At 42.2% G+C, this 25,811-nt stretch overlaps 1 protein-coding gene and 1 long non-coding RNA gene across 3 annotated transcripts in view; one reads left to right on the top strand and one right to left on the bottom strand.

The window, feature by feature from the left end:
• LOC140613905 (uncharacterized) overlaps positions 1-23,255 on the top strand; it is a 42,940-nt gene extending 19,685 nt beyond the window's left edge. The window contains exons 2-5 of the long non-coding RNA XR_012014825.1: positions 6,987-7,049; positions 11,324-12,241; positions 22,310-22,537; positions 23,091-23,255. This is a non-coding gene — a long non-coding RNA (uncharacterized lncRNA). The remainder of the gene's footprint in view (positions 1-6,986; positions 7,050-11,323; positions 12,242-22,309; positions 22,538-23,090) is intronic.
• PAQR9 (progestin and adipoQ receptor family member 9) lies at positions 8,932-20,830 on the bottom strand. 2 transcript variants are annotated; one of them, XM_072792399.1, is made up of 2 exons: positions 18,643-20,830; positions 8,932-17,795 (listed from the first exon to the last, which is right to left on the bottom strand). In XM_072792399.1, exon 2 carries the CDS (start codon positions 17,639-17,641, stop codon positions 16,508-16,510), a length of 1,134 nt encoding a protein of 377 aa, XP_072648500.1. In that variant the 5' UTR covers positions 17,642-17,795; positions 18,643-20,830; the 3' UTR covers positions 8,932-16,507. The 2 variants fall into 2 exon arrangements, with proteins under 2 accessions (XP_072648500.1, XP_072648499.1); XM_072792398.1 differs by lacking the exon at positions 18,643-20,830 and adding an exon at positions 18,165-18,317.
• Positions 23,256-25,811: the final 2,556 nt, after the last annotated feature.

Genomic DNA, 25,811 nt, shown 5'->3' with positions numbered 1-25,811 from the left:
TATAACTGGGGGGGGGGGGGATGTAAATATGTTAAGCCCTGACAAATTTGAAGATGCAGTTTTGGAAGGAATAGAAATTGATCACATGACTTGCTAACGGACTTCTAAATGGCAGCACATGTTCCTTAACCAATTTTTTTTTTAAGATTTTATTTATTTATTCATGAGAGACAAAGGGACAGAGAGAGGCAGAGACACAGGCAGAGGGAGAAGCAGGCTCCATGCAGGGAGCCTGATGTGGGACGGGATCCCAGGACCCCAGGATCACGCCCTGGATAGAAGGCAGGCGCGAAACCACTGAGCCACCCAGGTGTCCCACCTTAACCAATTTTTAGAGAAGCTTGTAATAATTGCTCTAATGATCGACTGAATGTGTTTTTACCACTGACCGTCACCTAAGGGAAGACCATGTAACTCATTACTGTAATGGCTGTAAAGAAACTCCATGGGGAGGGAAGACTTAGAATTACAACCTCATTTCTAATTGGAATATGGTGACAAAGAAACTAGTCACAGATGGAGCAAGGAGCCAAAAGAGCTGCTTGCTTGTCTGGGGCAATCTGTAGTCAGCAGAACTTTGCATGAACATATGAGGCAATTTTTACAGCCATCCGGCAGGTATAAATTCTGTAAAGTCTCAAAGGGACCTCATAGAGGACATTTCCTAGATTTAGAATTTGGCAATTTGTCTTAAGAAACACTGCAGTGGGTAATGTGACCTTCCATCTTAGAGACAGTGTTATTAATTAATTAAGAGTTTTAGTTTAGTTTTATTTTTATAACTCCGATAAACTTGAAGAAATGTCTTAGTGGTCACTGAAAGAGGAACAATATATTTATGATGCTGTGCTTTTCTGTGTTTTTTTTTTTTAAAGATTTTATTTATTTATTCATGAGAGATACAGAGAGAGAGATGTCTGTGTTTTCTGTGCTTGGAGAGCCTGCTTGGAGCAGGATGGTGAGTGGATAGGAATAGGGACTTGCTGCCAGGCAGACACTCAGACCTGAGTTCGTATTTCAACTCTACCATTACTGGCTGGATGACTGTAAGCATGAAACTGTAACTGAGTCCAAGCTCATTCTGTTTGTCACACGACAGGCCAGTAAGCCAAGAGGCAAGATGATGGGGTAAGGGAAGTAACTTAATTTGGGAAGCCAGCAAACCAAAGAGACATGGATATTGTCCTAAAGAACCATCTCCTCTTGGCAAGAAATTTAAGCTTCATTAGCAAAAGGGGGAAGCAGAATGGGGTTGGAGTCAAAAGGTGGCTGAGACCTGTAGACATCCCAGGAAAGTCATGTAAGTTCTTTGTCCTTGGTCAGTTGATCTTTGCCCACAGGACTCTGGTCATGTCAGTCCTATAAATATTAAACAGAACATAGTCATTTCTGTACATACCTCCTTATCTCCTCCGGTGAGGTAGATTTGGGGTAAAAAAGCAGTTTATGCATATCTTAGCTGTAAGCAGAAGATTTAAGCTGTAGGTCACAGCAGCAATGGAAATAGCAATATGGAGTCGGATATGCTAAGCTTTTCCCTGTTACAAAACTTACCATCTCCGTTTCTTCAGAGGGTAAGTGGAATCGATGATGATTATGCTGAGGGGATGTGGAGATCACGAAGTAACATATGCAAAGCAGCTAGTACATAGCAGATGCTCCAAAATGTTCCTTTACTTCTTTGTTCCCTATGTCTGCCTGGTAAATCACTCATCCTTCAGATGGACTCAGCCATCCTTTCCCTCTTCCATCTCAGATCTTCTGAGTGACCCTCACAGCTCTGCATAAGTTTCTTGTCATATTTCTATGAAGAGAGACAGGCAAAGTCATAGTTTTGATCTGCTTTGCCACCAGAATTCGATGATCTGTTACAGTTTTTGCCCAATTCACCTAATCATTATTGTTCAAATGTTTTTAGCTTTCTTTCAAGTATTGGGTTTACCGGTTTAGGAACCCACCTCAGAGCTAAACTTTCAAGTATAACTTTTGCAACATTTTACTATACTTTTCCACAACTCAGAACACATGCTTATTTTATGCTTAATGCTTAGTCTAATTGCATGTAACTTTTGCAACTATCCTGCAATATTTTCCCTATATTTTCTACCTGGGAAGGTTTTTACTCATAATCATTCTATCTTTAATCATCTCACATATCCTTTGGTCTCTTACTCTAAGTGATATTAAATAATGTTGTGGTTCTTTAATATTCATATGTGAATTTAGCCACTTTATAAGTGACTGTAATTTTCATAAAACAAACCTCTCACCTCTATAATTGAGAGTGTTTATAAGTCTTTTATGTTAAACAAGTCCCCCATCATGCATGCTTTTCACATTAAATAAAGTATCCGTTTAAATTAGTTTTCTCTTTTATCTATGCTGTTAGCATTTGATGGTATAGGTCAGGGGTGGCAAACTTTCTGTAAAAGGCCAGATAACAAATACTGGAAGCTTTGCAGGCCATACAATCTCTGTGGCAACTACTCAACTCTGCTGTGCCAGCAGTCACAGACAATTTGTAAATGAATGAGCACGCATGGCTGTGAGCCAATGTAAATACCTAAAGAAATCAAAATTTGAATTTCATATAACTTTCACGTGTCATGAAGTATTATTCTTTTCATTTTTCCCAACCATTAAAAAGCGAAACCATCATTCCTAGCTATGAGCTGCACAAAAATAGGCAGAGGGCTGGATTTGCTCTGTGGCTGCAATTTTCTTTTTCTTCTTCTTCTTTTTTTTTTTTTTTTTTTTTTGGCTGCAATTTTCTGACTACAGTGTAGTTTATGGTCAGGAGCAGATCCAGGTTTTGTGGGGGAGTGAACCCTTTATAATTTGAGGAGCCTTCTTTAAGGAGCAAATGCAAAATTACAAGCAAAATTAGATACAAGGCTTTGGGAGTGACTCTTGCAGATGATATGTCCTTGAAAATTGGGCCTCTTTGGTGTTTTGGTTAATCCGCCTCCAGTGATAACTGGACAATTCTGCTGCTGAGTTTCTCAGACCCAGCTCACTACAGGAGGCACCAAGAGAGCTTTTCTAACTACGGTTTCCAAAGCCTCAACAGATTGTCTGGATTAGAATCTCTGAGGAGCCTAGGAATCAGCTGTCTTGTAAAGCTCTCTAGGTAATTCTACTAGGCAGCCAGGTTTGGAAACCACTATTTCACTAACCATTTTATAAAAGTGAAGGAGCCCATTAGCACTGGTACCACAAACACATTATTTCCTTGACTGAGTAGCCCATCGAGTCACCCCCCGCTTCCCAGCTCTCTTCCCTTGGAAGCTCGCCCATGCCCAGTGGCAGGAAAACACGCCCTCCCTCTGGCTCCTCAGGGTATTCCAGAGCCTATGCCTGGCTTCCAGGACTCCTTCAGGAATCCCCTCTGCTCTGTCTTCCATGGTTCTGAAAGAGGCCTTTCTGGGGACCTTTACTACTTGGGGAGGGTCACCTTGCCATCTCACAGTGACCAGGGAGTTTAAGTTTGGGGGTGTGTGTGAGAGAGAAGAGGAAAGAATGTGTGTTATGTGTCCATTGCTCTTTAGATATCGCTTTCTGGAGGAGCAGGATCCTCACTGCCCCTACCCCCCAACATTTTGGGGGTCCACCATTTTCTTCCCAGTTGTAAGGAGCTTCTAGCTGCATCTACACAAGGTTGCCTGACTTCAGTTGTGCAGCTCCGTGGCCACAGTGTGGTCAGTGGGGACAGAATGCCAGACACAGAACCAGGCTGGATGCTCAGATGTTCCAAACACCTAAACTGTTCCTGATGTGACCCCCTACTTTTCAGGATGGCACTTGTTTCCTTTTTGGGATTTCTTAGGAGGGGTTGTGAATAGTCACCAGCCTTTGTGGAGGGAGCTAAGTGACACTGTGGTCTGATATATGTCTTGTTATAAATATTTATGGGACTGGACAGCAAGAACAGGGAGTTAAAGCCTTATTTTTTAAGGTATCCTGGTATTCCTATAAGAAGCCCTGCTTTGCTATGCTCAGGAAGACTTGAATCTGACTTCAGGATAGCTGTGACTCATCCTGCCGGGACAGCTCCCTCTGCTACAACCAAGCAAATGATAGCCCCAGGACTCCAATGATTTTGGGAAGTAATAGGATGGGGAGACAATGTAGAATTGCCATCGACTGCTAAGAAAATCTCCTTTTTCTTCTCTTATTTTTAACTTCATTTTAGCCAGATCCACCTGTGTAATAAAATTGAAGAGAGGAACCATGATTTATACCTCTTGCTGTGGGTCCTTTTATGTGTTTCTGTGATAAATTTGTACCTATAAATTAACAAACTTTATATTTGGCAAGAAATAGATAGCACCAGAGATCAGACTTAGGGACTTCTGGCAGGATTTCACATCTGCCATCTTTTATATTTGACCCCTTCTCTAGAAGCCAAAAGTGATGACAAGAAAATGCCAAGATCAAAACCAAAAAATCAAACCAAAACAATGGAAATGAGGAAATGAATCCTTTTCTTGCCTCATATGTAAGATATGAGCATCATCTACTTCCATTTGGTATATATGCGTGTATATCTTTAGAAAAAAATCTTTCTAAAAAAAAAGGAAAAATCTTTCTTACATTTATTTCTTTTTGTACATTATGACATTTTGATGCAACTAAATTTAGAATATGAAAAAAATCTAAATTGTTATTTACATATTACTATCAAAACAGTTTTATAGTGGGTAAGGATGAGCTAATACAGTGAACCATTAAATTAAGAGCTGGAGTGAAATCTCACTCAAGTCATCTTGAATTAATAAGATAGCTTTTAGAAAATTACATTTCATACTGATAAATGTTCACATGCCTTCTCCCTAGCTTTCAGATTTCCATGTATGTTTTTACAGTTACATAGGTTAAAGCAAAATGGGAAAGATGGAAATTATGCAAGCAGGCAGTTATGGGATCTCTTTTGTTAATCCTATGATTTTAGAAAGTACTTATAAATTGCAAAGGTAATCAGATTTCTTAAATTCTCACCATTTTTTTAAGATTTATTTATTTATTTGAGAGAGAGAGAGAGAGAGAGACTGTATGTGTGTGAGAGGGAGGGGCAGAGGGAGAGGGAAGAATCTTTCTGCTGAGCATGGAGCCCAATATAGCTTGATCTCAAGACCCTGAGATCATGACCTAAGCTGAAATCAAGAGTCAGATGCTTAACCAGCTGAGCTACCCAGGAGCCCCAAATTCTCACCTTTTTATTTTTTATCTTTTTAATTTTTTTTCACCTTTTTAAAGTAATTCCTTCTGTTCTTGAGGGGGAAAAATTGACAGAAACTGATAGGGGTCTTCTAAGGCAGAGGAAGAAAGAAATTATTTAAAAAATGATTCAAAAGTCATTTTCCCTTTCAAGTTATAAATTTCAAGTGGGTATCGGGTCCATCAATCTGCTCTGTTCCTGTCTCTCTCTTTTCTTTTTATTCCTATTCTGTATGTTTTACATCTTTAGTAGTTGTTCCACAGTTCTTGGATATTCTGCTCTTCTTTTTCTAGTCTTTTTTCTCTTTGTCTTTCAGTTTTGAAGTATCTATTGATGTATCCTCAAGCTCATTGATTCTTTTCCTTGGCTGTGTCTGATCTACTTAGGAGTCCCTCAAAGGCATTCTTCATTTCTGTCACAATGGTTTTGATTTCTGGCATTTATCTTTTATTCTTTTTTAGAATTTCCATCTCTTTGCCTATAATTACCCATCTGTTCTTGCATGTTGTCTACCTTTTCCATTAGCATCATTGTTTGAAATTTCCAGTTTGATTTCCAACATCTTGCTTTATCTGAGTCTAGTTTTGATACTTGGTACGTCTCTTTAAACTATGTCTTTTTGCCTTTTAGTAGCTTTGTAATTTTTTTATTGAAAGCCAGACATGAGGGCAGCCCGGGTGGTTCAGCAGTTTAGTGCCTGCCTTCAGCCCAGGGCGTGATCCTGGAGTCCCGGGATTGAGTCCCGCATCGGGCTCCCTGCATGGAGCCTGCTTCTCCCTCTGCCTGTGTCTCTGCCTCTCTCTCCCTCTCTCTCTCTCTCTGTCTGTCTGTCTCTCATGAATAAATAAATAAAATGTTGTGTTAAAAAAAAAAAGAAAGAAAGCCAGACATGATGTATCAGGTAAAAGGAACCCAGTACTGGTTCCTGCAGAAGCTTCTGCTTATGGATTCCTAATGTGATAAGCTGTAATTCTCTGTATCCCCTGTGTGTCTCTCTAATTTGGAGGACAGCATTCTGCTCTGTCACCTGATTTCTCTGACAGATCTAAGAAGAGTTGTGGATTTTTTCGCTTATTCAGCTTTATAATTGTTGTTAGCATACAGTGATAACTTCCAAGCTCCTTATTTGCCAGACCAGAAACTTGAAGTCCTTTGTTAATTCTTTTTAGCTGCAGAAAATGGAAACCTACTGGTTAGCTTACAGGGGAAAAAATAATAAGAAAAAATTACTGAAAGCCATGGGATAGCTCTCAGAATTGCAAGAAGACATATGCAAGCAAGTTATGGAAAGTTCAGAATCTAGGGAAGCTCTGTGCTTGCAAGCCCACCTTGGCTCCCATGCCCGCTACCACCAGGGAGAGTAGTCCTACCAAGGTTAAGTGGGAGGAATTTTTCCTAAAAGGAAATTTAGGGTATGATTAGAAGAAACAGGGGGTACATAAAAGCACCTTTGTCCAGAGAATGAGGAAGCCAAGTAGTTGCTGAAGTTCTGGTTCAGTCTCCTAGAATTCCTATCCAATGTTATAATTCTGTCTTTAGTGAATTTTTAATTAGTAGGGGCTTAATCTCTATATGAAAATTATATGTAACTTTACTGATATGAGAATCCCACTGATTGTTGATGAGCCTTGTTAATTTAGACTTTTTTCACTTGACATACACCCTAACTATTCATGTTGTATTTGTTCACCTATATTAAGTCAACATTAAGGGAAAACAAATTTCTAGGTAATTCTCTTCCTAATGTTTCTTTTTTGCTTTGAAATAGAACCAAAGTCTCTGAAGAACTGCCTAATCCAGAACCTGCTTTGTCTTCCAAGGAAAATTAAAGGTAGAAAAAAATCAGAAGTCCAGCAGACTATCTGCCAATGATTCATTTGGGGAATAAAGACCTTTGGCTTCCCATGGCCAGAACTTCTGATCACCATCTTTTTCTGTTTGCCTGCTGTATCAACTAAGCTTCAGTTGCAGACAACAGAATCCATTCAACCTAGTTGGGGCTGAAAGAGATTTATTAACAGGTATGGGTTGGCTTATAAATTCACTGGAAGCATTGGAATAGGGTCAAGGTTGAGCTTTCTAGAACCAGAATTAGAATACCTCTCCTGTGAGTCAGAGCTGAAAGAAAGTGGCCCAATCAAGACTCTGACCAAGTCCTTAAAGTATACTAATGTAGATGGTCTGGCTCACACTTTTTTTTTTTAAAGTAATCTCTACACCCAAAGTGGGGCTTGAGCTCATGACCCTGAGGCCACATGGTCTCCAGAGAGAGCCAGCCAGGCCCCCTGGTCTGGGTCACACTTTGAGAAAACTGACTGCAGACATGATCGGGGGGGAAGAGAAGTCAGCAAAGGCAATTGTGAAACAGTCGCCCGAGAGATAGGAAGTAATCCAGAGAGTATGGGTCACAGAGGCCAAGGGAAGAGTTTCAGGAGAAGGAAATAGAAAACAGGATCTAAAAAATGTCCATCTGTCAAGAAGGAGGTTGTCGGAAATCGTGTAAGAACACTTCTAGTGAGATTAATGAAGCCAGAATGCAGTGAGTGAAGGAGTGAGTGGGAGGTATGAAAACAAAGACAGTGTACACCACTCTTGCAAAAAGCCTGGCTGTGAGGGTGGTGGTTGTTAGAGTGTGACATAGTGGGGAGAGGGTGACTTTCTTTATTTAGAAGATGGGAGATACTAGTGGTACATTTTTAAATGTTCGTAGGAAGAACCCTATTGAGTAGAAGTAGTTGAACATACAGGAGAACAATGCGTAATAATAGTGTGGTTGCTGAAGAGATGAAAAGTGGTAGGATGAGAGATTTGAGGAGTGGGAGGGAATGGGAAGGTCAGAGATATGAAATATCTACAGTGAAGAGGAGAGAAAGCAGTTTAGGCAACCCAGGAGGGTCACTGGGCAGCACAGAGTCCTAATCCACAGAAATTGGTGCTTTAAAAATGAAGTATTTCAAAGATCTAATATGCAGATCCTAAAATGTGGGACTGGCTGAGTGAAGGTGGGATGGGGACTGTGCAAATCTTGTTATATATGACTGGGAGGTTACCAAACCTTATGGACCAGTTAAGATACTTCTGATTATAAGCAATGAACACTTAAACTAGATTGTAAAATGAAGGGAATTTCTTGGCCCACCCAAGGATTTCTCACCAAAAGTGTGTAGCCTTCAGGCACAGATTGATCAAGGCTCCCTATGTGATTTACTCTAGTCAGCCCCATTCCATGTGTTGGCTTTCTTCTTATCCTAGCTTCCCTCTGGGTTACACTTAGCTTTCCTTGAGTTTACCTCACAGACCTTAATAACTGAAGCTGGATGTCCTTTGCTGGGATTATTTGGAACAGAGATACCATAAATCACATACATCATCATGGTTCTGGGACAGGCTGCACTGCACAGAAGTCCATGGACCACATGTGCCTTGAAATATGGGGAAGAGTAAGGAAAATTTTCATTATCTGGGCTTAAGTATTTTCTTAGAAGATACGGTTTCAAAGTAACTCCTGAATTTTCTTTCTCATTTAAATAAAATTGTAAAAATATACTAAGGATGTGTCTTCAGGACTCTCATTAGACACTTACATTCTTTCCTTCTACATGCTTATTTTTATAAAAAGGATGCTTTTTCTTGTCATGTGTATTAGTGTTATACATACTTACTATTGACTTAGGAATTGTTTGCTGAAAGCATACGAATACAGACCTAAACAATGTGCTTACAAATAATTTATTCTTACTTCATACATTTGTTTTTCAGCAAAAAATACATAATTACTTTATTAATATAGAATTCCATTTTCAAGACCATAAGGAACAAATATCTCAGAAAACCAAAATCATAGCAAACTATACAAGAGAATGAGTCACAATTTTGTTAGCTACATGCACAGAACAGATCAAAGTATCTATTTCTATAGATTTGTTTATCAGGTAATGTGGAATTATGATTAAATAATGCTTCTCTGGCAGAGTACACTATTGATTTGAAACCACATCGTAGTCCCTAATGGAAGTTCAGACATCCTGAGAAGCCTCTCTAGCCAGCTAAATACAGCTGTTTAGGATGTAGGTGATGGCTGGAGTCAGGTAGCCTAAGAAGAAGAATTAATTTAGCAAGCAGTGGGATCTTTCAGTTTCTTTCTTCATGCCTGCATTATCCTTTACTCTTTTCTCCCTCCATTATCACCATTAAATGAACTTAAAAAAAAAAAATACTGACACAAGGAGGTCTCTATTTGGTCACTGTGAAATCCTCCCTCTGCCTCTGACCTGAGGGAAAAAATGAGTATGGCCTTCAATTAATGCCCTTTACTGCAAAAGGGGACCTGCTGGTTGTACATTCTTGTAAATCTGAGCATAGTAATCATATTTAAATCCTTGGTTTGGAAATGAATGAACCTCGTAAGGCAGATGGTTTGACAAGGCCTAAATATATACATGGAATCCTTTTAGAAACCTTTTGTCTTCATGGCTGAGTTGTGGAAACCGAAGGCTTCCAGGGTGATGGGAATGGCCTGGGAGAAGGCTGAAATGAGGAGTTCAGAGCTACCACATGCTTTATGCAGATAAAAGAACAGCCGTGGGGTTGTCCCCAGCCCTGCAACACAGACAGCCTTTTCCTGGTCTGTGTAAGCAATGGCGTGGGACTCTATGCTCCTTTCCACTCCACGGAAGCGAGGAGCGCATGTCTGGGGCTGTACATTTTCCTGGCTATGTCACTCGCTGTGGTTATATCCTCATCAAAGTGAACTGTGCCTCATCCCTTTTTTGCTTGGTACTTAGTTGCTTAGTTAGAATAATTTTGCTCATAGCCTCCATAAAAGAAAACCAACCCGGTAGAAAAGTAGACCTGTGCTAAGCCTTGCTGGGAGAGTGAATTTAATGAAGTTTCTAACTAGAATTTTTAAAAGACTTTTAATTTAGCCTTGTTACACACCTAGGACATATCTGACCTGTTTTCTTCATTTAAAAAAAAATGGGTTTTTACCCCTCTTTAAACTATACATTATTTACATTTTTAAAGACCTACAAGGCCTTTATCATTTGGGTAAGAGCTCTAGGTGATTAAACTCCCAGGACAAAGATGAGGCTTTCCAAAAAGCGCTGGTTCTCATCTATGTGCTAAGGCCTGTTTTTACAAACAAATTGCTATTATAAACTTTAAAATATAAAATTAGAATACCTCTTTAAAATGTTTTCCTATTAATTTTCTTTTTTTGCATCCAGCATATTAAAAACAGATTATGCTTTCTAACTAGAGATGGAACTGAAAAAAGAAATGAAATTAATGTGTGTCCCCATATTCCCCTCATCTAGAAACAAAGGTTTATTTACATGGTGTCCTTTCTCAATGTTGTGGGTGAGCTATGAGGAGCAGGGCAATTTCTACAGCATGGTTAAATAACCATCTGAAGACCCGTCCACTCCTACTCGAGTGCTTATTGCATATTTTAGGTGGAGCTGTAAGGCATGAGAAAGGTGGCCTGCCACATTTACACATTTGAGAATAATTCTGCACATTCAAGAAATATTCCTTGAGGAATGCCACGTTTGGAATAGCTTTCAGAAATTGTTCAAGAACAAAAATATTAAGGATCATGTATAACAATCAGAAGCACAATACATTGGGGAACATTTTCAAAAGCCCAAACAAAAGGCTGTTTTCCATTGAGCTAAATAGTAAATAAGTGATCATTTTTGCATACAAGGATGTGCTCAGAGCTTTCAAAAGTCACATCCTGCCACAGTTAACAACCAAACCAGCATTCTCGGCCTCTGACCTATAAATAAACACTCTAATTCTGCAACTTGCTCACAGATCCTTAAGAAGCTATTCTAAAACAAACAAAAAAAAAAGCCTACAAACTGGTTAGAAATCTGCAAATCAGAAATGCAATACATCTGTCCTTTGGAAACAACGGCAAAAATTTGTATTAGATTTTTGGAATAGTAACTAAGGAGAATTGATATTCATTTTCACAATTAAAAAATAATTATTCATACTATTGAAGAAGGAATAAAACCTTCAGCGGGAAGGTGCGTGGCCTATCACATTGAAATACAATAGTGCTCAGCTTAACCAATGAACGCTTTCTTTTTTCAGTTTGTCTAGGCTTGTTCGCTTTTCGTCAGGCGATTTATTTCAGAGGATATTGGCAATCCTTCAAAGAAATGATGCAAAAGGTGATTTACAATTGGCTGGTGTTATCCCCTAATGCCTTTGTGCCTTATGTCCTAATTTTATGGAAACAAATTAAGGACATTAAGCCAGAGGTAAGAGTACTACTCAAAATATACCTTGGCACTAGTGCTCAGGTCAAAAGCTACAGGATGTGGTTAGGCTGCCAAATAGAATTCCTTGCCTGTCCATTTGAGTGCTAACACCATAGGAGTTCACATGCTTTTCTAGGGACAAAATTTAAAACTCAGGAGAGACTGTCCACAGTTGAACTTGAGTCCCATTCTGTTTGAATCTAATCCTCTTTGTTCTCCCCCTGCTTATGCCTTCTTCCTGTCTTTTTCACATCTGATAATTTTTAAAAGTAATTTCCTCCAAGTAATTTTTCCTAAAACATGTTTTATAGATTACAACATAAAGACCTTAAGAGAGAAAAAAGGCTAAAGAACATTAGTTAATCTTTGGAGATTTAAGCTCCTATTTTTAAAACTTAAGTATGCTATCTATGACATTCAGACACTTACTGACATCACAGTTTAGGCACTTTGGATGAACCTTGTTTCATTGATGACATGAATACTATTAACCTCCTAAAAAGTGGTGGTTATTAGCATCTCTATTAATTAGTAGTGATAAAATTTTCAACTCTCTCCATGTAATATGCCTGCTTACTTTCACCTCGCATTGTACATTAAATTTTCTAGTTATTTTTAGCCATCAAATTCACGTCGGCCTAGGAGCAGACAGGAAAAAGAAAAAGAAAGAAAGAAGGAAAGAAAGAAAGAACAAAAGAAAGAAAGAAAAAAGAAAGAACGAACGAATGAACGAATGAACTGATTCTGGGTAAGTTAGCATGTTAATTGAAATAAGATTCTATGCGTTGCTACCATTCTAACAGAAAGGAGAAAAGAACCGAACTCAGTGGCTTGAGACGTTCTGCTGTGGCCAAGGTCAGAGTATGGTCCCCCGCCAGAGGGCTCTCTGGTGTTCCTCTGTTTCACCAGCAGACAAATGGGTAACAGCTGGAATAATATGGATCCTCGCCCAAAGTCTCACATGCAATAGGTGCTCAATGATCACTAAAAGGGTTACATGGACAAATGTGGAAATTGACTCAAAGGATACTGACCGTGAAGTCAGCAGTGGCAGACTTCAACAGATGAAGAACAATCCAAGATGATAAAAACTATTTAGTACCTAGTAACATTTTGGATAAGATTTGTAATCTAAGTTCAAGGATAACCACGTCTGTCTCACTTTGCTCTGTTTTACAACGATAAATTATGTATCTATATAGATAAAATAGATATTATATCATAGATATATAACTACGGAGACACACATCTCCAGTTAGTGTCTGTGTGCCTGACCAGGCATCATAGCTATGCAAACTGGCGAATACAATTGAGCACACAACCATCCCCGTATCCTAATGCCAGTTTGACAACTTGATTCTGTCGCCTTGGTATAACCTAGAAATGAAGAGGGTTCCTATACCTGCCTCTTACTCTTCTAGCTTTGTGCAGATTCACTAAATAGAGTTGTGAAGAAATCTGAAGGTAGCAATCCCTCTTTATTATTGCTGTGAGCCCTCAGAGTCAGCACCAAATTAGAAAAAAATTATAAAAAATCACCTCCATCCCCCCAGTTTTGCATTCTTAGATATGATTCCCCTGGAGGGGCATGACAAACTAGGCTAAATGGTTTTTAACTGCAAACACTTACGGGCAGGATTTATGAATGGAAACATGTGAAGGCCAATCTGGCCAGCTCTGAAGCCCCATACTTTCTTCCTGGGCTATTTATAGAAAGCGTATGGCCAGTGGAAAAGATCGAGTTTATTTTTACGAGCCAGTCATGACATGACCAAGAAACTCACATCTATCTGGGAAGGTCATTCCTTTCACCTGAGGGTGCAGCTGCAAGGACAGGGGAGAAAGGAACCCCTTTTAACCAACTAACTCAGCTGAGTCAACCCCAGAGGCCAACCCACAGGATGACAGGCTCCAAAGTCAAACACCTTCGCTTCCCAGGCATGAGTGCATGACGCTGCTCCTTGAGATGTCATCTAGATCATGACTAACAAGTAAAAATAAAATGCATTACATAATATGCTTCAAAATTCCACTGCCAAAATAGGTTTTACAGAGATAATGGAGTACATTCTTATTTATCATTTGTCCTACATTTCAAGCAGCTGAACACAATACAGTAAAACTGAATTCTAACGGATGTGGCAAAATGGAGAATGTGAAAAAATATTTTTCAAGATATTTTATTCTCATTGCTGTATTACCCCTGAAATATGTAATAATATACCTGGCTAGTTCCATGCAAATGGAGACTGAGTAAATATTTGCTGATTCCAAAATATCATCATTTATCTGGGCAGAAATCTCATAAAATTTAGCAAATAACATACATAGTTTCATAAATCATCCCTGGTCCTCTATAGCATATATGGTATCTATCTGCAAATAGGAAGTGAAGCCAAACCACTGTTTTCAGCTGGAAGGTCCTTTTGTCAATGTTATTTGTGGTATATAAGAACTAAGACGGAATGGGAGAAAGGAAAATGGAGGAAGGAAAAGGCAAAGGGAAGGGAAGTGAGTCCTCATTCTCCCTGGGGCATACTGAGTCTGAAAACTTTGAGGGAAAAAGTGTGTCACTTCACTGGGCTCATGCATCATAATCACTTGAAAATGATATGGGTATAATTTTATCCTTAAGTGGCCTCTGCTTAAGGACAAAGACACAGGGCAAGAAGGGAATTCTGTAGACCTAGAAGATTTCCAACAAAAAATTTAAAATGACAAATACAGGGTTTATTTTTCGTTCTCAAACTCCTGGACCCTTTACAGAATTCTGTCCCTCGGACACTTGCTTCTGAAAGGGGAGGTCCCATTTTACAAGGAAGCTAGCAAACACTCCTCAACCTGTTTTCTCTAGCTTCCAAACCAACCTTCTTTGGGGCTCTAGAAGAGACAACAGTGACATGCAAATAAGTTTGCATATCCTGATTTCCACAGCTGTCCTTGAATACGCGCACTGAGCTAAGTTACAGCTGAGGAATGACACCTGTGCTAGGCACAAATTCTCAGCCTCTATCACCTAATGGGAATCTCCTTGCACTTTGCAAAAGATTAGATACTAACACCCATCAGCAAATGTGCAAAGCGTATTTACGATCCCATTACGAGGTTCCAAATTAAATATAGACATATGAACTTCTGTGTGCAAATTAACGCACAAGGATACTGGTTCCTCCAGAGAATTGTGCCAAGCCTCTCTGTTTAAAAATACAGTAGAGATTAAAAGCATACACAAAAACAGCAATCTTTTTAGGAGTTCCAGCCTACCAGTGCTGAGGTAAGTGTTCATCTACCTTATGTGCTTGATCTAAATTATACTATGAAGTCAAGACTCCCCATTCAATGACTTATTTGGCTCCTAACCAAAAGGACTTGTCAGGAAGTGTGGTAAGTTAAATTATATAAGCCACCTCAGTGGTTTGTGTTAATCTAGAGTTGTTATCTCAAATACAGGTTATCGCTTGTGAGAAATGTCTTAAATAACATTGGCCAATGTGGTCATTAGAAAGTATCTCAGGAAGACATCTTCTAACTTGTCCATGATTTAGGGTGACTGCCACTCATTTCCATAGTGTGGATCCAAATGAGACTTCAATGTTTTAACTATGCTAAGGTAATGTTGTTTAGCTCAACATTTTCAGTTATAATTCAAGTAATATGCTCCTGACTTTCATAATATAACTGCCTCAGTTATTCCTGAATATTGTATTTTTAAGCAAGGATAAATGGCATTGGTCTAGGACAGTGTCCTCTCACCTTCCCCGATGCCTGCATTAGGAACCACAGCCACATTAGTGGGTTGGCTCCTTTTCTTAGAGAAGCCAAATGCTCTGCATGTCCTGGTAAGCTACTTCCAGTCCAAAATTTTAAAACCAACACCATCTTCCTTCCCTCCTGGGTGGAATGTTAGACCCTGATTTACAGTAAAATAAGAAAAGCTTATTCTTACTGCTCTCTCCATGCACAAACTATGTCTGAGGACCAGTCATTTGGGCATTGCTTCAAAAGGCACATTTATTCCAGTGGCAATTTAAATAAGTAGAGAACGAAAGAATAAAATTAAAAACAAAAAAAAAATGGGTTTTGTGGAATACATTAAAGTAAATTGGAATCCGAGATGTATACAAACCACTGAGCTCCTCAACAATAGTTTAACCAGAGTCCCTAAGGTAGAATAATTCACAGTTGTATCATAACACACATAAGCCTTCAGAAAATACTGTTTAAGAAAAGTAGTTGAGAATTCTCAAGCAGCTTGCCCTGATGTCCAGTTCAAGTGTATGCAATGCAGAAGGGCCGCAAGATTCAAAACTATGTAACAAAGACAATTCAGTGCATATCACAGGCTTCGATAAATTATGAAAAATCATTGTATATATTACTATTTAAATAACATCGGAGAAACATTTTGAAATAATTAATTAGTGTTCACATACCATGCATTTTCTAGCAGGTTAAGCCCTGGGTTTGTGTCTTTGTGCCCATTTCCTACAAAGCTCCATTCTTTTTTTTTTTTTTTTACAAATCCAAGCATTCCTCAGAATGAAATGGAAGTACCCAAGGATTTTGTCTACTTACCCTCTTTACTGCATACCTGACCTCACAAGGACTACTTGTCATTACCACCGGCACAGAAGACGACTGGAAAACCAAACTGTATGGGGTTTTATTTGGGATTTTAGTCGCTCCTTTTGAAAAAAAAAAACACAAAAAAACAAAAACAAAAACAAAAACCCTGGATGTCAGAGACAACACCCGAATTTTTTCCACGGGCGAGAACCAGTGGCTCTGTCCCTCTTGCTTGAGACATCCCTCTTTTCAAAAGCCCCAAGTGCACTGAGACACCCCCCCTTTCCACTCCCCCTTGTCACATTCGGCTTATTCCCTGTGGTTTTGCAGCACCTTCCTGGAGCAAAGAAGGAAACACAACAAAACTTGAAAACAAACCAACAACAGCAACAACAGAAACTCCAAAGGAATAGGCGGGCGGACCAGCAGCCTCCTCCAAGGCGGAGGTTCACTTTTTGCTGCAGGATTCGGCGCTGTTTAGGAACTTCTTGATGACCAGCCCGAGGCAGACCACCAGGAGCAGCATGTAGCCCACCGTGCCAGAGAAGGTGGGGGCCGCCGGCGGCGCCTCGAGGAACTGGCGCAGGCCCTCCTCCACGTAGTACACCTGGTCGTAGATGCTGAGGAACGTGAATATGTGGAAGAGCTGGTGGCTGTGGCCAATTATGTCGAAGAGGCCTGGATGGATGCGCTCGGGGATCTTGCTCACGTTGAAGAAGGCGGCCACCACCAGCCAGAAGTAGCGACGGTAGAAGTGCACGAAGAGCGTGGGGTTCTCGCCGCGCAGGTCGAAGAGCCAGCTCTCGAGCATGATGGGGCAGGCCATGCTGAGCGGCATGACGAACACGAAGGTGCGCAGCGCGAACGGGTAGGAGCACCAGTCGGTGCGGCTCTTGCAGCAGGCCACGGTGCAGGCCACGGCCAGCACGAAGGCCACGGGCAGCACGAGCGCGCGGTAGGCGGCGATGAGGCGCGTGCAGTCCACGTGCCAGCCCAGGCGCTGCTGCACATACGGCGTCATCACCCGGGCGTCCAGCAGGCTCAGGCCCGGCAGCAGGTAGTAGTAGTAGGCCACGGTGCTGCCGAAGCCGTAGTAGCTGATGGACGCGTAGTCCAGGTAGAAGAAGGCGGCGCGCAGGCGCAGCGACAGGCAGCTGAACACGTGCGCCGTGCAGCTCATGGCGAAGGTCAGCAGCACGCCCGACGCGTAGCACCACAGCGGCAGCAGCCACGGGTGATGGAAGGGCACGTCCCGGCCGCTCAGGAAGAACAGGCGGCAGAACTTGCTCAGGAACAGCAGCAGCGGGATGAAGTGCGTCCAGAAGTTGAGCGTCTCGTTGGTGGGCTTCAGCACCGAGGCCAGGCACTCCTGCGCCGTGCACGGCAGCCGCCGGTAGCCCGACAGGATGAAGCACTCGACGAAGTCGTCGGGCACCTCGTCCCAGCGCAGCAGCGGCTTGGCCGAGGCCAGGGGCTCCGCGGCGGCGGAGGGGTGGGGACGCGGGCCGGCCTCCGAGGCCGCGGCGGTCGCGGCCGGCGGCCCCTTCGTGCCGGCGCCCCGGGGCTGCAGGCGCCGCGCCATGGTGCCCGGGGCCCGGCTAGGGCGCGCACAGGCGACCTCTGGCGCCCGCCCCCGCGCGCCCGGCAGCCCCCGCCGGCCGCCGTCGGAGCCTTTGTGCGCGCGCCGGGGGCGTCGCTGCAGATTCCAGAGAAGACCTGAGCCCGAGCAGCCGTTCCTGGGGAGGAAAAAAAAGAAAAAGAATAATAAATACAAAAATAATAATAATCAGGTCCTGAGCGGCGCAGCGGCTGGCAGCGGCGCGCGGGCTCGGCGGCCCCTCCGCCAGGCTCCGTGCTTCGGGCTCGGGCCGCTCGCGCTGCGGCAGCGACAGCGGCGGACTGCGGCGGCGGCGCTGCTGCGGTGACTGGGCATCGCCCGGTGCGGGCGCAGCCGCCGCCGCCGCCGCCGCCGCCCCCGGAGCGGGAGGCGGGGATGGAGGAGCCTAGCGCTGGAGGGCGGGCGGGCGGGCGGGCGGGGGCCTCCCCGGCTAGGGTTTCGCGGCCGCCTCGGGGGATAGGGTTGTCCCCGGGCTCGGGTTCCGTACCATCCCCCCTCCTCGGGCCGCAGGGGCCCCAGCGGGCCCGTAAGTGACTGATGTGGGGGCCAAAGGCTGCGCCAGCGACTGGGCTGCGCCCGCCGAGGGCCAGGGTCGACGCCCGGGTTCGAAGCCCGACAGCCCCGCGGGCGTTCCGAGCGACACTGGGCTGCGGCGTTCGCGGGGGGCGGGGGGCGGGGAGGCCGGGGGGAGCGCGCCTGGCGGGCGCGAGCCTGCGCCGGGCGGACGGATGCGCCAACAGTCATCTAAGGAGGTGGCGGGCGCCGGGGCGCGCCGGGAGCCGGGGGCCTTTGACACGGCGTCCGGATCAGAGTCGTGTCATGGTCAGACCCCCGAGGAGGCTCCCGTCTCTCCGAGCCGGCGGTGCGAGCGCGCGCCTGCGCCCCGGTGCGCGGGGCTCTCCGCCCGCGCGATCACAGCCCCAGGTTGTCCCTGCGTCCAGCGGTTCCTCAGGTGCGTCACTAACCTCCTCCGCTCCGTGCGGGTCCGGGCCCAACGCACCGTTCCCACGCGGGACTCCGGGCGCGCTCACCCAGCGTCGTGCTCTTGTGTCTTTAACTCGGACTCTGGTTTGGAGCCAAAGTCCAACAACTCAGGGCGGACTGTTCAAACTCCACGTTTTAGTGAAAAATTTCAGGCGAAGACCGGGCGATTCAAGAACGCCTCGAACCAGCCGGAGAATTGATTGCGGAGGAGTTGCCCAGCAGAGCTGTGCCTGAGCCCAGGGCCGATGGCAGCGCGGGGCGTCGAGGAGGGAGGGCTTCAGGGAGGAGGTGCGTTCTAGCACGAAATGGAAAGAGAACCAAGACGAGTTCGTAGAGACTAGGAGGTGGGGGGTGGCTTGGAAAGGGCTTATGCATAATTAACCAGAAGTACCTGGCAGGCTAGGTTGGGTGGATGGAGGCCAGAAGAAAGGGAGGCTCAATATGGGCACGGTTGTGATGCACTGCGGTGTGAAAGAAAACTTGCCCTTTGAGCTTTGTCAAAGGAGGGACTTAAAAAAAAACCTGTCTGCTCTAAAACGTTTACCAATTCACAGAAGTTTCTCTTAGTGATGCCCTGGGAGTGAGACCGAATCTAACTTACATCACTGACCTGAGCTCATTTTAAAGGGACCAGGCACTGTTCCAAGTGCTTCACAGTTTTAAAATCTTTTAGGTAGTATTATTATTTTGTGCATTTTGCAGACTGGGAAATGGAGGCGTCACGGCCGTAAGTAAGGTGCCCAGTTGGTAGAAGGGAGATTTGAACTCCGGCAAGCTGCTGCTGGATCTCACGTACTTAAACCAGAACATCCGACCTGCCTTGCACAAAGGGAACAGTAGGGAAGGGCAGGCTGATTTAGGTAAAGGCTTTCATTTTCATTTATAAATGAAAGGCTACCTTCCTCACCAGGGCAAATCCTACAAGTAGGTCAAGGAAGATTTACTTAGCAGTGGCTTAAGAAGGACTTAAATTATTGATAAGACTTATTTATAACTGAGAATTCAATGTTTTAAATGTCTAGAATTACTTAAAGGTATCAGAAACATTCTCTATAGAGGTTTCAGCCTTCTGTCTAAAAACACGTTTCCACTAGTAGCTGACTTAGCAAACTCTTACACAATTAGGCCAGAGGTACACTTCAGTCTTGTGCCTTCCTTAATTATCACCAATTCCTGATTAATGAATGAGATTTTTGCTGTAGTTACCCAATTACTGCTTTGTTTTAAATATTTTCTGTTTTTCCACTGTCTGTAGTCTTAATGTTTTAAAACAAGTTAAAGCAACCTTCCTTTAACATCTGAGTTAAAGACTCATTTAAAGGGATTAAGATTTAGACATTTATAAATCAATCCTGGGAATGAATAACTTGAATCTAGGGCAGAGTAGGAAAAAGACTTTCATGTTCTCTTTGGACTCCACAAACAATCTAAGCTGTAGCCTGTAAAAAATGTTGATCCAATAATAACTTCCATATTTACCAATCTTTTAGTTGCATAATCAGTTCACTTAACTGGAGAAAATAGAATAGCTCACATTGAAATAATGGAATTGACTGTAAATTGTAAAAATTCTAGTTAGATAAAATAATGTTTATAACTGAGTGGTGAGATTGGCTATAATAAAATATAATGTTCTTTCAAACCGTGTTTTACAAAATTTTTTTTCAAAAAAAATCTGAAATCTAACCTGCAGAAAGTCTTTGTGATTTCTGCTTTTCTCTTCCATCTCCCATTCCACATGAGGCACAACTAATTACATGGAGTGGTGTCGTGAAACCTCTTTTGCTGCTAACCCAACAGCTGTCTTAACAAAGCCAAGTAAATAAGATCTAAGGAAACAGCAAAGCTGACCTAACTTATTAGAAAAAAAAACAACAAACCGAGTCCAGCATTATGACTTTTCCATATTTACTACCAATCTATAGAGTTAATTTTTAAAGTTTTGAGTTGTAAAAATGTGTTCCCCAAATCCTATCCAGGCTAGGTTTTGTAGTTTAACTCTGGTGAGCTAACTGCCTCTTGTCAGTGAGAACCACGCTTGCACCCCATGGGCTTGGCTAACCTGATAGGAGGGGCAGGCTGGCTACCATTCCCTGAAGGTTCACTGGGAGATAAGGCATCTCTAAAGAAAGTAACCAGGACTATCAAGTTCTTGACAAGAAGAATAAAAAAAATATTACGTTGGAATGCCGGTACCAGTGTTTAGAGGCAGAAACCAGCTAGTTCTCCCAATGGAAAGCTTGTCAAACCAAGACCACAAATGTTTTTGTAGTTCTGTGGAGGTTCTGTATTTTTGGGTGCTGTGGAGGCTCTGTATTTTGGGTGCTCTGTATTTTTCGACTGCAGAATGCAATCATATAAGGGAACTGTAGCAAACTGGAAAAATGTTTTTTCCCCATGTGATTTGCTTTGGTGATGTTGTTACGGACTGATTTATAGGTTTATTTGTGTTTCTCTCTACAGTCAGAAGATGAAGCATATATAAAAACTCCATAGCGAATTTGATGTGCTCTGATAGCTGTTTGTAAAGCCCACGAGGGGGAAAAATACTGTGATATTTGCTAACAGTATACCTGTTCTTGCAAGAAATGATTTTCTTCCTACTCTAGTTTTTAGCCCAAACCAATCAACCTACCACACAAACCCCACAGTGGTCCCAGTGCTTCATTGTACTCAGGACTCCGTATAAAGAGAACTCTGTAAGGGCAGCCCGGGTAACTCAGCGGTTTAGCACGGCCTTCAGTCCAGAGTGTGATCCTGGAGACCCGGGATCGAGTCCCACGTCGGGCTCCCTGGATGGAGCCTGCTTCTCCCTCTGCCTGTGTCTCTGTCTCTGTCTCTGTCTCTGTCTCTCTCTCTCTGTGTCTCTCATGAATAAATAAATAAAATCTTAAAAAAAAAGGAGAACTCTGTAAAGATCATTCCCTCTCCTCATAACAAAGTAAACAAAGTACTTGCTTTTCTCCAAATTGAAAACAGTCCTAATGTTATTACCCAAACTCTTCCAGGTCAGATATGGTCACTACCAGATTGTAGAGTCTGAGCTTCCTAATGGTGCAGAAACCATCTGGCAGTGGCATCAGGTGTAACTATGGCAACCTTGGAAGAAAAGTACAGTCTGAAGGCCAGGCAGAAGGCTGGAAGCTAGAGAGAGAGTGGTGGGGACACTGAGTTCTTATCTGGCACTATTCCTGCCTATTCCCTGACATGGTGACAGGGTTCTCTTTTGAAGAAAAGCAGAGGGAGACTGGCAGAGGGTGTTTTTCCCTTTTGAGGTTCTATGCGGGGTGGGGAGTGACAACACCTTACTCCCCTGTCTCCCACAAGTTCACCTGTTCTGTACTTCTGGTCCCCAACGTGGGGTGCACAAGAACACTGATTAGGGTGAAGAATAAAATATTACACCTTCTGTTTCAAAATCCTATTTGATGTCTATACTCTGTGAAGGTTTTATGATATACTTACTGTGTGATATACTTATGATATACGTATGTAGTATATACTACGTAGAAGTAATTTATAAATAACATGTTGGGGCACAGGGAGGGTCAAGACCCTTTCCTGATAAGGATATGCCATTATGCTATTGAGTTGTCCTGTATAGTCCATGCCTCTTGTTTGTCCAGCTTGCTTCCATTCCTCTCCCAGGTCTAGGATGGACTCCCCTTTCCTGCTTCTGAGTCACTGGGAATCATGTTTGGAGGTCTCCATCTGTCACCCAGCAGTCCCGAAGGAAGCGGTGACCATACCTGCCCACGCCTTCAGTCCCTCCTGCAGCTTCCCTAAGCTAAGATGGTCATCTCCTTTCTGGAGTTATTTCTCCCAACTCTGCCCTTCCTGTTTCCTAGCTAGAGCCTATATTGTCTTTCCATAAAGGTATTACATTTACATGTTCTATTCATCCCAATTCAGAGTTACCCTTTGGGGAAGAGACTGTCATAGGCCGTTGGCTTGCTTTTGAGAGGGCCTTTTAGGTAGCATTCATTAACTTGAGAAAGAGTTATACAAGCATGTAAGATAGATTATTGAGTTCTTGCTCCTCATTCTTTGGAACACAGTGCTTTGCACGTGCTAAGCAGTCACCGTGTATTTGTGGTTGGAGAATTTTTTTTCAGTACTGTAAGCCTATAAAAGGCTAGAACTTAGAATCCTAGAATCTTAGAATAGGGACGTCACATAATCCTGTGAGTTAGTCACCCAGTCCAACCATCTTCCCCTTAATGATAGTCTGAATACATATACTGTGTTCAGGTACTGGGATAGGCGGTTTACATACATTAGCTCTAATTCTCAGAATACTCTTTGCAAGATAAATCCAAACTACCCCATTTTCAGACAAGAGCGCAGAGGCTCAGAGATGTTCAGCTGTTGGGTGGCAAAGCCAGAGTCAAACTTCGTTATTCCAAACCTCCTACTCTTTCCTTTACAGGGTGCGTTTTCCTGAGAGGCTATTGCATAGCCAGCTTTGATGAACATCTCCAGTAAAGGGACTTACTACCTCACATAGCCATAGTTGTTGTTGAAAACTTTGTTAATAATTAAATGAGCACAACTGATGAGAATAAACCACTGTTGCATCGTGGCCCAATGCTCAGCCGTAAGTGTTATTGAATGTGGTTACTAACTGGATCTGGTTAGAAAGTCCCTGAAAAGAATGATGCCAAATAAGGCATGTGTGCATGCAGTATGTGACAGATTAGGCATGGCTGGAAGGTACATTTCATATAAAGAGCATTTTTCTACAAACAAATAACATCTGTTGTTACCACGGGGCTTGCCATACCCTACATCTCTGTAAAGAGGCAAATAGCCAGTTCCATGATTTCATAGATGATCCTTGCATTTAGCATAATATTATTGATTTTACAATGGATTCATATAGAAAGGAAAATATTCTGCTATATCATTGCATACTTAACATCAAGGCATCTCAGTTGGCTCTGTTTGGGCCTCAAGCTCACTTGCCATAGTTCCATTTTGTTTTTTCCCCCTCTTAAAAATTAAAATAAAAATCTTTATTCAGGTATAATTGACATACAACATTATATTAGTTTCAGGTATACAAAGAATAATTCAGTATTTGTATGTATTGGGAATTAAGTCTACTTAACATTGGTCACCATACGTAGTTATAAACAATTTTTTCTTATGATGAGGACTTCTAAGTTTGTCTTATCACATACTTTGTCAAGTATGTGATACAGTATTATTAACTATAGTTACCAGATTGTACAACATCCCCATGACCTGTTTATTTTAAAACTAGAAGTTTGTACTTTTGACCATCTTCACCCATTTTGTCCACTCTCTACCACTTGCCTCTGTCAACCATTAATTAGTTCTCTGCGTCTGTGAGCTTGGTTTTGTTTGTTTTAAATTCCACATGTAAATGAGATCATATGGCATTTACCTTTCTGTGTCTGACTTGTTTCACTCAGCAATATCCTCAAGTTCCACCCTTCTTGTCGTAAATGGCAAAATTTCATTCTTTATCATGGCTGAGTAGTATTCCACTGCATATAGTTACTGCATTTTATTTATCCATTCCTCTGTCAATGGACACTTAGGTTGTTTCCATGTCTTGGCTATTGTAAATAATGCTGCAATGAACACAGCAGTGCAGATATCTTTTCAAGTTAGTGTTTTCATTTTCTTCAGATAAATATGCAGAAGTGGAATTACTAAAACATATGTTTTTAATTTTTTGAGGAACTTCTATACTGTTTCCTATAGTGGTTGCACCAGTTTGCATTCTCACAGTGTATAAGCGTTCCTTTTTCTCTACATCTTCACCAACACTTGTTATTTCTTGTCTTTTTGATAACACATGTGACGTGATATCTCCTCATGGTTTTGATTTGCATTTCCCTGATGATGAGTGATGTTGAGCATCTTTTCATGTACCTGTACATTTAGGTTTTTTTTAAGATTTTATTTATTTATTCATGAGAGATAGAGAAAGAGAGAGAGAGAGAGGCAGAGACACAGGCAGAGGGAGAAGCAGGCTCCATGCAGGGAGCCCGACGTGGGACTCGATCCCGGGTCCCCAGGATCAGGCCCTGGACTGTAAGAGGCGCTAAACTGCTGAGCCACCTGGGCTGCCCTACATTTAGTTTTTTAATGTAACAATTTTTCTTTTCTTTGAGGTACAATATCTGTTTGTTGACAATATTTAGCAGCATAATTTTTCAGGTGCCAATCACTAAATTAATTGAAGGTTAACATCTCATATATATCTGTGTGTGTGAGTAGATACACATATACATATATATATATATATATAGAGAGAGAGAGAGAGAGAGAAAGAATTTCAGTTATCTTACATTCATTCTTGTATCCAATTCATATGAAAACCACAAGAATTTGAACAACATAGGTTTAAACTGTGTGGGTCACTTATATGTGGATTTTTTTCTTTTTTTGGATAAATACAGTTTAGAAATGTAAATGCACTTTCTCTTATGTTTTCTTAATACTGTTTTCTTTCACTTACTTCATTGTAAGAATACAGTATACAATATGGAGTTATCAATCGAATCTTTCCAGCACACTTAATTTATTTCTACGGAGTGAACAAGGAGCATTTACGTCTAGGAGCATATTTATTCTCATGGTCACACTTCGGCACGTTTCCTCTGAGGCTTGTGTTCTGAGAGTTCCATGGTCAAAATGCATTAGTTTTGCTTTATTCTTGACCCCTGCCCTGCCCCTCCAACGTCTGTGTCTTCTCCCAAGAGTCTCAACTCTGTATACTTAATTTTCACATGCACTTAACTCACTGCCTTAGAGAGGTTTCCCTCTACTGGATAGGGATTATTGAATAAATTTACGGTGAGCATTCTGGAGACACTTTTGGTTTTTGTTTGTTTGTTTGTTTTTGGAGACACTTTTGAGTGTGTATTTCACCAGCAGTGATAAATATCACGTACAAAGCTGGTAGTAGATGCACGGGGCAAGAAGAAGAGCAAAGGAGCAAGTTGGAGCACAACAACGGGAAGTCAGAACCACCCCTGCTCTCACTTGTATGGGAAATGCGTCCACAATGCTTCGATGCAGCCATTCTGTGCTTTTTTACTGTGGCCATTTTTGAAACAAGGAATATTTCAAAGCTCTTTCAAACACCATTAAGCTTTCAGTGATTTTACTTCTG

Source organism: Canis lupus, chromosome 22 (assembly GCF_048164855.1).
Source record: "Canis lupus baileyi chromosome 22, mCanLup2.hap1, whole genome shotgun sequence".
NCBI classification, from domain to species: domain Eukaryota; kingdom Metazoa; phylum Chordata; class Mammalia; order Carnivora; family Canidae; genus Canis; species Canis lupus.
The sequence above is the reverse complement of the archived record's forward strand: the minus strand, read 5'-3'. Positions and strand labels throughout refer to the sequence as shown.